This window comes from Emydura macquarii, unplaced genomic scaffold, assembly GCF_026122565.2.
Source record: "Emydura macquarii macquarii isolate MOO-44397 ecotype Brisbane River unplaced genomic scaffold, CSIRO-AGI_Emac_v2 contig_157, whole genome shotgun sequence".
Taxonomy (NCBI): domain Eukaryota; kingdom Metazoa; phylum Chordata; order Testudines; family Chelidae; genus Emydura; species Emydura macquarii.
Genome location: NW_027130294.1, coordinates 1 through 14015, shown reverse-complemented (window position 1 = coordinate 14015; position 14015 = coordinate 1). Strand labels below are relative to the sequence as shown.

At 42.2% G+C, this 14015-nt stretch overlaps 1 protein-coding gene across 1 annotated transcript; it reads right to left on the bottom strand.

Moving 5' to 3' along the window:
• Positions 1-6300: 6300 nt before the first annotated feature.
• On the bottom strand, positions 6301-7257 carry LOC137150375 (olfactory receptor 9S13-like). The gene has a single exon (XM_067544282.1). The coding sequence runs from the start codon at positions 7255-7257 to the stop codon at positions 6301-6303; it is 957 nt and encodes a 318-aa protein (XP_067400383.1).
• Between the last annotated feature and the right edge of the window lie 6758 nt (positions 7258-14015).

The following is a 14015-nucleotide window of genomic DNA, read 5'->3' as shown; positions in this document are numbered from 1 at the left end:
AGGTCACTCTGTAACCTATCCCTACCTTGCAGGGTATCTACCACTCCCCCAGCTTAGTGTCATCCACAAACTTGCTGAGGGTGCAATCTAGCCCATCCTCCAGATCATTAATAAAGATGTTGAACAAAACCGGCCCCAGGACTGACCCCTGGGGAACTCCGCTTGTGACAGTTTACCAGCTAGACATGGAGCCATTGATCACTACTCGTTGAGCCCTATGCTCTAGCCAGTTCTCTATCCATTTTGAGTCCATTCATCCAACCCATACTTCTTTCACTTGCTAATAAGAATACTGTGAGAGACAGTATCAAAATCTTTGCTAAGGTTTAGACAAAGATTTGTTTGAGACAAAGATTGGCAGCGTGGTGAATAAGGATGGGGATAAGGCAGTCACACAGAGTGATCTGGGTCTCTTAGTAAACTGGGCCCATTCAAACAGAATGTGTTTTAATACAGAAAAATGAAAAGTGATTCATCAAGGAACAAGGAATGCCGGCCATATGTACAGAATGGGAGACAGGAAAGCAAGGACTGAGAAGGATTTTGCGGTCTAAAGGACAAGCAACTCAACGTAAGTTCCTAGTGCGATGATATGAAAAACAGGCCTAATGCAATGCTTGCATGTATAAACAAGGAAGTACTGAGGAGCTGCTGATTTTACTTCTGTATATGGAATTGGCTAAGACAGGTACTGGAATACAGCGTCCGGTTCTGCTTCCTTAGAAACCATGCTGAAAAAATGAGAGGATGCAAAAGAAGAAACACACACACATACACGCAGCCAGACCTGGAGACACAAATGATCCAAGGGTCAGAGAAAATGCCTGACGGTGAAAGACCTAGAGATTTCAAAACTTTTAGTTTATCAAAAACAATACTGAGTGGTGACTCAACTGCAATGCAAAATACCTGTGCTGGGAGCAAATACTGAGTACTAAAGTGTTCTTTAATCGAGCGGAGAAAGGCGCAACAGGAACAAATGGCTGGAAACTAAAGATGGAGAAATCCAGATTAGAAATTATTCCAGAGGGGTAGCCGTGTTTGTCTGTAGACAGCAAATACAACAAGAGTTCTGTAGAACCTTAAAGACTAACAAATTTCTGCGGGCATAAGCTTTCGTGGGCTGCAACCCACTTCATCAGATGCATCTTTAAGCTGCTACAGGACTCCTGTTGAGATTAGAAATTAGGCGCACCTTTTTGAGGTTGATTAATCAGTGGAACAAACTACCAGGGAAGGGAGAGATTTTTCATCATCTCTTGATGTCTTCAGACCAAGACTGAATGCCTTTCTGGAAGGTGCTTTAGTCAATTTATTAGGCGTGACGGCGGGGTATCTGGGTGAAATTTAATGGCCTATGATACACAGGAGATCAGATTAGGTGATCTAAAGGTCTATGAATCTGTGAAATCAGGAGTAATTCCACCACAGTCAAAATGGCTAATTCTTATCTCACTCACTCGAGTGTATATCTGGAATAACTGTATCGGAGACTTATTCTCCTCCAAATTCATTTCATTAGATTCTAATGCTAGAAGGGACTGTTGTGGTCACCGAGTCCAGTGGTTCCCAACCTGTGGCCCTTGGTCTTTCAAAGTGGCCTGCTGCTCTCCTCCCACTGGCTGCAGAAGGGAATTTCTGCATAAGGACCCAGGCAGAGCTTGTTCCCGCGGGGCTACAAGACCAGTGCTGGCTCCTTGCTGCAGCCAAGGGCATGAGAGATCAGCGGTCCCCTCCCTCTGGCTGTATCAGGGAGAAAGGCAAAGCACTCATCCTGGGTCCATAGGCGCTGGGGTCCCTGCTGGAGCCAGAGAGAGGGGAGCACTGATCTTCCATCCCCGTGCTGCAGAAAGGAGCCACTGCCTAGGGACCCAGGTGGAGCGCATAGGGTTACAGGATGTGTGCAGTTTCCCTGCTGCAGCCAGGGGGACAGGAGATCAGCGAGGTCCTTATGTCTAGCTGTAGTGGTGGGGGCTGCTAGCAGAGATTGGTGGCCCTTCAGGGTTGTAAAAATGATATCTGTGGCCCTTGAGCCAAAAAGATTGGGAACCACTGACCTAGGCTGACCTCCTGGATAGCAGAGACCAGAAAACTCTTCCAAAACAATTCTTGGTTGAACTGGATCATGTCTTTTAGGGAGGAGAAAAAATCCAATCTTGAGTTTCAAAACGTCAGTGAAGGAGAGGCCCCCTGACCCTGGCATAAACTGTTGCTCTGATTTATTACATTCACTTTTAAAATGTACACCTTATTTCCTGTCTGAAATTGTCTAGCTTCAACTTCCAGTTACTGGATCTTGCTAGAACTTTGTCTCCTAAACTAAAGAGCCAAATACAGAGGTAAAAAACTTCTCTACTCCTACTCAAGATCACCTTGCTTATGCATTGAATGGTTGCAGTGCCCTTTTTTTCTGCAGTTTCGCACTGAGTGCTCACGTTCATCTGACTATCCACTTGATTAAACCTGTGTCTTGTATATCATAGGTGTAGGAGAGTAAAGAATTAAAAGCTGGACAAGGGTCAGGCCTAAATCACAGGGAACAAGGTCATGGCACGGGCAAACCTTGTTTCTGTTAATTGGTGTGAATTCTAGTTATAGTCTGTTACCTCTCTTCTTCTCCTCTGTTCCTGGCCATCTGCACAGGGGATGAGTCTATCGCTATTTCTGTGCAAGGCTTTTTGGTGGGAAGAAATCATTATCTTCCTTCTCCCCCTGGCATGCCTTTACTTCAAAGAATGTTGTAAAATTTATAGGTTTTAAGGTGATGTGCCTGGCCTCTGTATAGTAATCCTGTAAACAACAAACAGGGGCGGGAATAACTGTATTCATCATGTAGTTGTTAAAATTGATTTTATAGGTGTCAATGTAACCAACTAAGGGTCTATGGGGAGTTGCTGGAAATGTATACATTTATATACTAGTATAGATAAAAAGATTGTAAAGTAACCCCCTCATTGCTCACTCGCAGTGTCGAAATGGAACGAGCAGGCAATGAAGCATTCCGTCTCCCCAAACTCCGCCCCAGGACAACCTGTTTAATTATTTCTAACATCTGGCATCACAAACAGGATCCCAGGATAGAGAAGTGCTGATCACCACTCCTCGCCATAGATATGGGTATGTTGGATGGGCCCTTTATAGTAACTACAGTTAGGGAATATATTAAGTTGTTAGGAAAGTTTGGGGGGCCAGATGGGGTGCCTCCCAGAGGATATCAGGAATGGCCAGTCATCCAGGGGTGGGCAGAAGCCTTCCTCACATCCAGGTTTCCCCAGGATAAGGAAAAGGCTATTTTGGTACCAGCTCTCTGGGAGAGCTTGTCTGGGTTATGGAACAAAGTTACAAGTCTTAGAAGCCCGGCTAAAATCTTGCAACAAACCAAGGAGGATCAGCGCAGTTAACTATCACAGTGTATTTGGGGTTAGAATGCCTGAGAGCCATATGGAGGATTTTAACTGTGTTAAGTCAGAGAACCAGGCCCTGAAGGGTCAAGAGGACACCTTAAAGCAAACTTCTGTTACCTCGCCCCCTCTTTATCCTCCCCTTCCATTTAGACCCTGTGCCCCCCCCCCAGTGAATGAGGATAAACTGAGTCACAATAACCCTGTTTGTCCTATCGTGACTGTTCCCAATACACCCACTGACGCGGATCTTTTCTGCTGGTCTGGTATCCAAATTCCCAATGGTCCCCAATTGGATGGAGAAGAGGACCCCATCGTCCATCAAAATGGGAACAGGCAATCTCATCTGGAGGAGCTAGTAAATCAGCAAAGAAAGTTAGCAAAAATATCCTGGAGCACAGCCTTGGGACGGCTGGCAAGGATTGCTGACACCCCCAATTTCACTCTGGTGGCAGTGGCAGCAACTCCCAATCGTTTCTCAGGGCCAGGATAAAGGCTTAGGGGTGTGAGTTTCCAAGGAGCCTCACTTCCAAGGAGCCCCACCGATTTCTGCTGCTTTTTGTACCTTTTTTGGCTTAGGGGTTTTTTTTCTTCCTAAGTCTGTCTCTGTATTTTCTGATTAAAAACTTTTTGTACAAAAGCTGTGGGTTTTTAAATGATTAATTATTATTATTATTAAGACAAAAATTAAAAACTTTATACTTCTTACCAAAAACCTGATTTCCCCAAAACTTCAATTTTTCTTCAAAAACAATTTCCATGGAAAAATTCCAACCATCCTTAGTTCCAAGGCAAAAGAGCCTCCATAGCTCATTGCACTTACATGAAAAGCTGGGAGGAACTCCACTGAGAAGTGGTGCCCCTCTGTAGTAGGAGGCAAGAGTATCCCTCATTGGGGCAACTCCTTGTGGCTATGTCTGCGGAATCAGCTCTGTTCCAGTCTGGTACTGCCTTCAATCATTCACATATCCTGCGGCACCCTCTCTCTCTCTGAATCAAGGTGCTCTCTTTCTTCATTACTGAGCCATCTGAATAGGTCACTGTATAGTCCCCGCTTCCAGGATATCAAAATCCCTCCTGACCAGCTGTCTGGTTAGCATATCCCATAATCCTGTGCCCAGTGACTGGTAGGGAAACCTGGGTTCCAGCCCAGGGACCTGGAAGTCAACAGCCAAGCTCTGCTCAGTCTCTAACCTTGCTTCTCTTTCCTTTGATTGATTCCTACTCTGCCTGCCACAGGCTATCTTCTCCATCCTTCTGGGTGAACTCTTCCCTCAAGGCCAGGATCCCAGGGCTTCTCTCTCCATTTCGGTTTCCTCCTTTTCCCTCTCCAAGCCCAGAGAATGACTACCAACTTCCATGCTGCAGCCCCTTTCTGCTGCAAACTGCCTGGTTTTATTCCCTAGCCAGCTCCTCCGCCACCTGGGCTTTATCCACCATTGATCATTTTCAGTCAAGTCAGACACTTCATCAGGTACGGCCTATAAGGTTAACTGACCCTATCTGTGCCTCTTACCCCCTTCCAGGCTGGTGTGGGGTGAACACCCAATCGCAGGTGGAACCAAAAATTAGAAAAATAAAATGGGATGGGGGGAGTGTTGATCTGAAACAAACTTTTTTCTAATTTTTCAGTGAAGCAAACAAGTAAAAAAGGTCTTTTAGTGTTAAACATTTGCTTTGATGCAAATTGAAATGTTTTATGGGGGAGGTGTATCTTTTCTTTTAAAATAAAACTGCAGCAACAGTTGAAACAAAAAGGCATTTTTAGTTGAAATATTGAAACATTTATTTGAAAAATATTGAAACTGTTTCAGTTTTTTTCTCTAATTCTATTTTACTTTATTTGGACTGAACCATTTTGGTGAATTTGATGCAAATTCATGAAATATTTTGGTCAAGTGGAATCTACATTTTTTGGCTGAAAATTTTTGACCAGCTCTACCCAGGAGCTTGTTTTCTGTCTGTCTCTCACCTTTCATTACCTGCTACACAGTTCCTTTCTCCTCTAGACTTCCACACAATTTTTAAATCAAGATTGGATGTTTTTATAAAAGATGACCTCTAGGATTTGTTTTGGGGACGTTCTATGGCCTACATTTTACAGGAGACCAGACTAGATAATTACAATTGTCTCTTCTGGTCTTGGAATCTATTAACTGGTTAACCAGAGTTGGGTTTGAACTGAAAAGTATGGACAAAGTCTATGAATAAACCCAAAGGGTCTTTGATACTCATCTGCCACTAAGTGGAAAAGGGTATCTAACCCCTGATTCTCCCAGGCTACTTTGAAAATCACCCGCACAGAGCACAAAGCCCTGCAATTTGAACTGAGAGCAGAAGAATTACATTTTCAAAAGGGCTTGCCTAAATCTGCCTCCATTAAAGTCAAACTTAAATTTCCCATTGACCACAACATTGAGTGTTCCTGAAAAAGCCTATATTAAGTCCTTTGGACAATAGCAGGGTGTTAAGTCACTAGAACCAGCCAATAAAGGGAGATATGACCACACAAACACACACACTAAGCCAGGGAACTAAATTTGGATTCCAGCATTTATCAAGCATTTGAGAAATTTGGATGCAGATTTCAAACACACCCCAAAGCTCAACAATGTTTGCATCCAGATGTCCAGATCAGGTGTCTTTTGGAGGTAAACAAATACATAAAAATGTGAGAGGTAACATAAACACACAGAGGACTGATTTATTACAATTAAAAAAAAAATCATTCTTCTACTGGCATTCGACTGTTGAGAGTGGGATAGGTAGATAGATAGATAGATAGATAGATAGATGTGTATGGGGATGGATGGATAGATAAATAGAGAGATAGACTAGTTGTACTATAAATCTTCCCAATAACCAAATGATAAGTTAGCTCAATGTTCATAGAAAAGGTTCATTTCAAAACCAGTATCCGTCCTGTGGTTCTTCTCAACGCTTCTTTCACATCCTTGTTCCTCAGGCTGTAGATGAAGGGATTGAGCATGGGGATGACAAGGGTATAAAACACAGACACCACTTTGCTCTGATCTGGAGAGGCTAACCAACTTGGTTGGGCATACATGAAGGAAAAAGTCCCATAAAATATACTCACAACCACTATGTGGGAGGTGCAGGTGGAGAAGGTCTTGCGTCGGACTGCAGCAGAGCGTGTCTGGAGGACAGCAGAGATGATGTAGGCATAAGAGATAAGAATGATCAGGGCAGTGGTCACTATGATGAGGCTGGATAAGACAAACAGCACCATCTGATTGACATACGTGTTGGTGCATGAGAGGTTTAGCAGAGGTGGAACATCACAGAAGAAGTGGCCGATCTCATTGGAGCCACAGAAGTGCAGAATAAAGGTGAAGCCCGTTTTCACCATTGCGTTCAGGCTCCCGCAGATATAGGCCCCCACCATCAGCTGAATGTAGACGGGCTTGGACATGGCGGCAGAATACAGGAGCAAGTTGCAGATGGCGGTATAGTGATCGTATGCCATTGCCGCCAGGATGAATGCCTCCGTACTGACAAAGAGAGCGAAGAAGAAGAATTGGGTGGGACATGCCATGTAGGAAATGATTTGGTTGCCTGTGAGGAAGCTCGTCAGGGCTCTGGGGGCAATGGTGGAGGAGTAGCAAAAGTCTAAGAGGGAGAGGTTCATGATGAAGAAGTACATGGGGATGTGAAGGTGAGAGTCGGCTCTAATGGTGAGGACCAGGGTGATGTTCCCCAGCACGGTTATTGCGTAAATCACCAGGAATGTCACAAAAGGGACCATCTGGAGCCCTGGACCTCTGCCAAACCCCAGCAGGATGAATTCCGTCACGGCTGTGTCGTTTGCATCACTCCCTGGCTCCACAGCCAACATTTCCTTTGGAAAAGTGATGAGATGGAGATTAAAGAAGAACTGAAGATGCTGCATAGATTTGACTTGATCCTCACTGCTATAAGCTGCAACTAGAAAGGCGACCAAAGGCTGTGTCCTAAACAGCCCCATGCTGGTACAAGCTAGCCAGGTCTCAGAGTGGCGGATAAGACCGAGTGCTGGGGCAGTGTTTCTCATAGAATCATAGATGAGTGTTGGAAGGGATCTCGGGAGGTCGTCTAGTGCAAGCCCCTGCTCAAAGCAGTGAGGTTTTTCCAGCAGTGTGGTTGCACGTGAAAGTCAACACCAGAGACAGAAGCTGCATTTTCTATATTTGCTCTTGTTTTCCCTCTCCTTTTGTGTATGTTTGTCTTGTTTTGCCTTCCAGAAAATGGGATCGGACTTTAACAACAGCTCCAGCCCACCTCAGTTGACGTCTTCTCTTTCCCCCACAAAAGGATAATGATTATCATCTAAAACGGTGATTCTCAACCAGGGATAAGTGTACCCTTCGGAGTACACAGATTTTCCAGGGGGTACATCAACTCATCTAGATATTTGTCAATTTTACAACAGGCTACAAAAAAAGCACTAGCAAAGTCAATACAGACTAAAATGTCATACAGACAATGACTTGTTTATACTGCTCTATATACTATGCAGTGAAATATAAGTACATTTTTTTCTAATTGATTTTATTATGTGGTAAAAATGAGAATGTAACAATTCTTCAGTAACAGTGTGCTGTGACACTTTTGAATTTTAAGTTTGATTTTCTAAACAAGTAGTTTTTAAGTGAGGTGAAACTTCTGGGTACACAAGACAAATCAGACGCCTGAAATTGGTACTGTAGTCTGGAAAGGTTGAGAACCACTCTAATAGAGAGAAAGCCTGTAGCACAGGGCCTCATGCAAGACCTGAGGCCTGAATCACAGTTAGCAAAACCAGGCCATGCTAGGAGCAAAAATCAGGCCCTGTCATAAAGCAGATGCTTGTTTACAAGTTCATTGTCTGGTACATGAACTTGGCAAAGGTAGGTCCATCGTTGCTAAAACACAGGCACTCATAGGAAGTACTGGGTACTGGGTAAACAGGTAAATACGTTCCAAGAGGCTAGCAGAGGTGCAGCCCAACATAAAGTTCTCAAGTAACAGCACAAACACAATCCTTGGAAATAGTAGAGGAATGCAACGATCCCAAGTAATATAAGGATAGGAGGACAGAATATTAAATGGGGGATATCTTGTCTGAACCAACAGGTACAAGCTGTATGGTCAGAAATGTAATAGAATCATAAAAGATGAGGGTTGGAAGGGACCTCAGAAGGTCATCTAGTCCTACCCCCTGCTCAAAGCAGGACTAACCTCAGTTAAATTGTCCCAGCCAGGGCTTTGTCAAGCCGGGCCTTAAGAACCTCTGAGGATGGAGATTCCACCACCTCCCTAGATAACCCATTCCAGTGCTTCACCACCCTCCTAGTGAAAAAGCTTTTGCTAATATCCAAACTAGACCTCCCACACTGCAAATTTAGACCATTGCTTCTTGTTCTGTCATCTGCTACCATTGAGAACAGCTTAGCTCCATCCTCCCTGGAACCCCCCTTCAGGTAGTTAAAGGCTGCTATCAAATCCCCTCTTATTCTTCTCTTCTGCAGACTAAACAGGCCCAGTTCCCTCAGCCTCTCCTCATAAGCCAAGTGCCCCAGCCCCCTCATCATTTTTGTTGCCCTCCGCTGGACTCTTTCCAATTTGTACAATACGTAATTTGTTTGTATCAATGAATAAAAGAGAAATCATAGGAGGGCATCTTTGTCCAGCTGAGGGGGCAACAGAGTCTCCCACTGCTCACTGACCTGGTAAGATTGTTCCCAGTGCACATGTGTTAGTTAGTGTACCTGTAGCCACAAAGCCAGGGAGCTAGGACCGTGGTTTATCGACAATAAACCTGGCCGAACACCTTCACCACCAAACCATAGTCTTTCTGGGTGGTACGGTCGAGATCTGCTGAACCAATTATCTGCACAGGACTGAGACAGCATAAGGAGAGAACACGCTCGCATTCCACCTGACAATCCCGACCTCTGAATAACGATCACTGGCTTCAGAGGTGAGTATTTCTGTTTCCTTCCAGGAACTTCTGGGACTTCTTCCCTGGGTGACTCATTAGGTTCAGAACTTCAGGTGGGAAGACAACACTTGCCCTGTCGGCAAGATATTGTGTAACGTTTTGTTTTGGGATTACAAAAATTCCCCAGACTGAAATATTGGGATCTGCTACACTGAGTATGTTTTTCATATTTCCATAAAGACCCAACCCTACACCTTGTACTTATTGATCAGGTGAACACATGTAATGAAACCAACCACGTGCCCTGGTCTGCAACCCTTATTCTCCCTGAGTAGCACTTATTGATGCAAGTAGTCCTCTTGGGTAAGGATTGAAGAACTGGCCACATGGGAGTAAGAATTATTTACATGAACCAGTCCTTAGACTGGAATTCTCAAAGAAGCTTGAGGAAGTCAAGTGCCTCCTTTCCAATGAAAGTCAATGGGAGTTGGTCACCTAATTCATGTAAATTCCTTTGAAAATCCCAGCTGTTCACCCCCGATGGCAATGATAGTCATATAAAAGAGGAGAATACCAAGAAATGGTTCACAACGAAAAACTTTTGAATCTGAAAATCATTAACTATCAACATTTTGGTGAAGACTTTTCAGTAAACACAGTTGTTCCTTTTAGAAACCATAGGAACAAAAATGGCTTACAATTATCATCATTTTTCACAAAAAAAGTTTGCCTAAGTTTTAAACCACCTCTAATCTCTATGAAAGGTAATTGGTGCAAAACCCATTGGTGCAAATACACACACAGTTTGTGCATTCATTACACATAAATTCTAAGGCACAACGAGACCACTGTGATCATCTAGTATGGCCTCTTGTATAACAAAGGGCACACAGAACTTTTCTGTATTAACTCCTTTTGAACTAAAACAGATCTTTTAGAAGAAAGATCCAATCTTCATTTAAAATTTGCCAATCATGGAGAATCCACCATAATCCTTAGTACATTTTTCCAATCACTAATTACCTTCCTATTGATTGAATTGTTTGGTTTAGTTATGCAGTTAAATTACGACAAACCTTTTTGCATACACAGCTATACCCATGTGAAAGTGTTTATTCTGATATATCTTATCCCTGTGAATTTACATTTTTAAACTTGTAAGTGAGTGAGTAAGTCTACCACACTGTAAAACTTAATTCATGGAAGTGACTACATTCATATAAACAACTTCATAACCAATACTGCTACATCTGCACTAAAGGTCATATTTTTAAAAAATATTTTGTTGCCTAGTAGGATTTTCACAAGCAACTACTTGATGCATTTGTTTTGTTTTCAGTGGGTGTTAGTTGTCCAGCTGTTTTTGAAAACTCCACTAGGTTCTTAAATACCTTTAAAAATGTGTCCTTAAAGGATTGTGCCATGTAAAATATATTGAATTCTAAAATTATATAAATGGATTCATCCATGAATATAAAAAATATAAACATGGTTGCACCGTATCTGTGGGTCATAGTCCTCCTGTGATTGACCAGTAAACCTGGGTCTTTCTCCTACTCTGTTGTTTCCAATTGATGTGTCTGCAGTTTATAGCAAAAATTTTAGTTTGTCTTTCAACACCATTTCTATTACTCCTGTATTCAAGGTCATCCAATCTTTTTGTATGATATTCCGGTCCTCCTCCATTCTTGTAATATGTCCCAGTTTTGGGTCATTTGCAAATTTTATGTGCACACTCCCATTTTTTTGTGCCAAGGTCGTTAATGAAAGTTGTAAATAAGATTGGTCTCTGGACTGAACTTGAGGAACTCCACTAGTGAGCTCTCTCCAGCCTGACAGTTCACCTGTCAGCATGACCCATTGTAGTCTCCCCTTTAAACAGTTTCTTATCCACCTTTCAATTCTTGTATTGGGACCCTCCTGCTAGACATGTCTTCCCAATTTGACAGCTACTCCAAGTGGGACCCAGTTCACATTTCAGATGACCTATTATAGTCTCCCCTTTAACCAGTTTCTTATCATGTCTTTCTCCAATTTGACAGCTACTTTTTGAGTATGGTCTTTCAACCATTTGTGCACCATCTGTGATCTGAGGCAACCCTGTATTTGCACCCTACACACTACTGCAATAATATTTGTAAACAACATGCCTTGTGAGGTGTCATTGAAAAACTGATAACATGCTGGTCAATAATATCATTAAGAAATGCATGTGATGATGCTGCATATGGAATTATGGATGCTCACTGACGTTACACTTTTAAGTCTGACTAAAAGAAATTCAAATCCAGCATGTCATGGGAGGGATTGAGAAACAGGTTTTATCCAGATAAAGGAAAAAGGTCTACACCTCAAACCAGGGATGGACAAATTCAATGAGCTATTCATTTGCTGCAATGGTCCATCCAGCCCAGTATCCCGTCTTCCTATGGTTGCTAATGCTAGGTTCTTCAGAGGGAATGAACACCACATGTAATCGTCAAGTGATCCATCCCCTCTCACTCATTCCCAGCCTCTGGCAAACAGAGGCTAGGGACACTTCAGAGTATGGTTTTGAATCCTTGCCCATCCTGGCTAATAGCCATTCATGGATCTGTTCTCCATGAACTTATCTACTTCTTTTTTGAACTGTGTTACAGTTTTGGTCTTCACAACATCCTCTGGCAAGGAGGTCCACAGGTTGACTGTGTTGTGTGAAGAACTATTTCCTTTTGCTTGTTTTAAACCTGCTGCCTATTAATTTCATTTGGTGACTTCTAGTTCTGGTTTTATGTAATGGAGTAAATAACGCTTTCTTATTTACTTTCTCCACACCAGTCATGATTTTATAGACCTCTATCATATCCCCTCTTAATCGTCTCTTTTCCAAACTGAAGAGCTCCAGTCTTGTTAATCTCTCCGCTTATGGAAGCTGTTCCATTCCCCTAATCATTTTGTTGCCCTTTTATGTACCTTTTCCAAATCCAATATATCTTTTTTGAGATGGGATGAGCAGATCTGCACGCAGTTTTCAAGATGTGAGCGTACCGTGGATTTATAAAGAGGCAATATGATATTTTCTGTCTCATTATTTATCCCTTTCCTAATCATTCCCAACATTCAGTTAGCTGCTGCAAACTGAGTAGATGTTTTCAGAGAACTGTCCACAATGACTCCAAGATCTCTTTCTTCAGTGTTAACAGATAATTTAGACACTGTCATTTTATATGTACAGTTGGGATTATGTTTTCCAATGTGCATTACTTTGCATTTATCAATATTGAATTTCATCTGCCATTTTGTTGCCCAGTCACTCTGTTTTGTGAGATCCCTTTGTAATTCTTCTCACTCTGCTTTGGACTTAGCTATCTTGAGTAGTTTTGTATTGTCTGCAAATTTTGCCACATCACTGACAACCCCTTTTTCCTGATCATTTATTAATATGTTGAACAGCACTGGTTCTGGTACAGACCCCTGGGGGACACCACTATTTACCTCTTTCCATTCTGAAAACTAACCATTTATTCCTAGCCTTTTTTTCCTATCTTTTAACCAGTTACTGATCCAGGAGAGGACCTTCCCTCTTATCCCATGACAGCTTACTTTACTTAAAAGCCTTTGGTGAGGGACCTTGTTAAAGGCTTTCTGAAAGTCCAAGCACTCTATATCCACTGGATCACCCTTGTCCATGTATTTGTTGAGCCCCTCAAAGAATTCTAATAGATTGGGGAGTCATGATTTCTCTTTACAAAAACCATGTTGACTCTTCCCCAACAAATCGTGTTCATCTATGTGTCTGATAATTCCGTTCTTTACTTTAGTTTCGACCAATTTGCCTGGTACTGAAGTTAGGCTTACTGGCCTGTAATTGCTGAGATCGCCTCTGGATCCTTTTTTAAAATTAGCATCACATTGGATGATTTAGCTGAGGTTAGTCCTTCTTTGAGCAGGGGGTTGGACTAGATGACCTCCTGAGATCCCTTCCAACTCTAATCTTCTATGATTAGCTATACTCCAGGCATCTGGTACAAAAGTTGATTTAAATGGTAGGTTATATATCTATGGCATGTTGAAAAATAGTGTTGACATCCCAATATGTTCCACTTCCTGAACTTCACTATCTAAGCCAAGACAATCATCATCAAATGGGCATGTTTCTAGTGGAGTAACGCAGTTCTTGGCCCTCCAATATTTAATCTTTTTTATTAATGACCTGGAATAAAACATTAAATTATCACTGATAATGTTTGCAGATGACACAAAAGTTGGGGGAGTGGTAAATAAGGAAGAGAACAAATCACTGATACAGAATCATATGGATTGCTTGATAAACTAGGTGCATGCAAACAATATGAGTCTTAATATGGCTTACTGTAAATATGTACATCTAGATAGAAAGAAAGTAGACCATAATTACAGGATGGGAGACTCTATCGTGGGAAGCAAAGATTCTGAAAAAGATTTGAGGGTCATGGGGGATTATCAACTGAGAATAAACTCCTCATGTGACATTATGTAATGCAACCTTTGGATGCATAAACAGGGAATCAAGAGTAAGAGTAGAGAGGTTAATTTACCTCTATATTTGGCATTGGTGCGACTACTGCTGGAGTAGTGTGTCCAGTTCTGGTGTCCACAATTCAAGAAGGAACATGGTAAATTGGAGAGAAGAGTTACAAGAATGATTATATGGTTAGAAAACATACTTTATAATC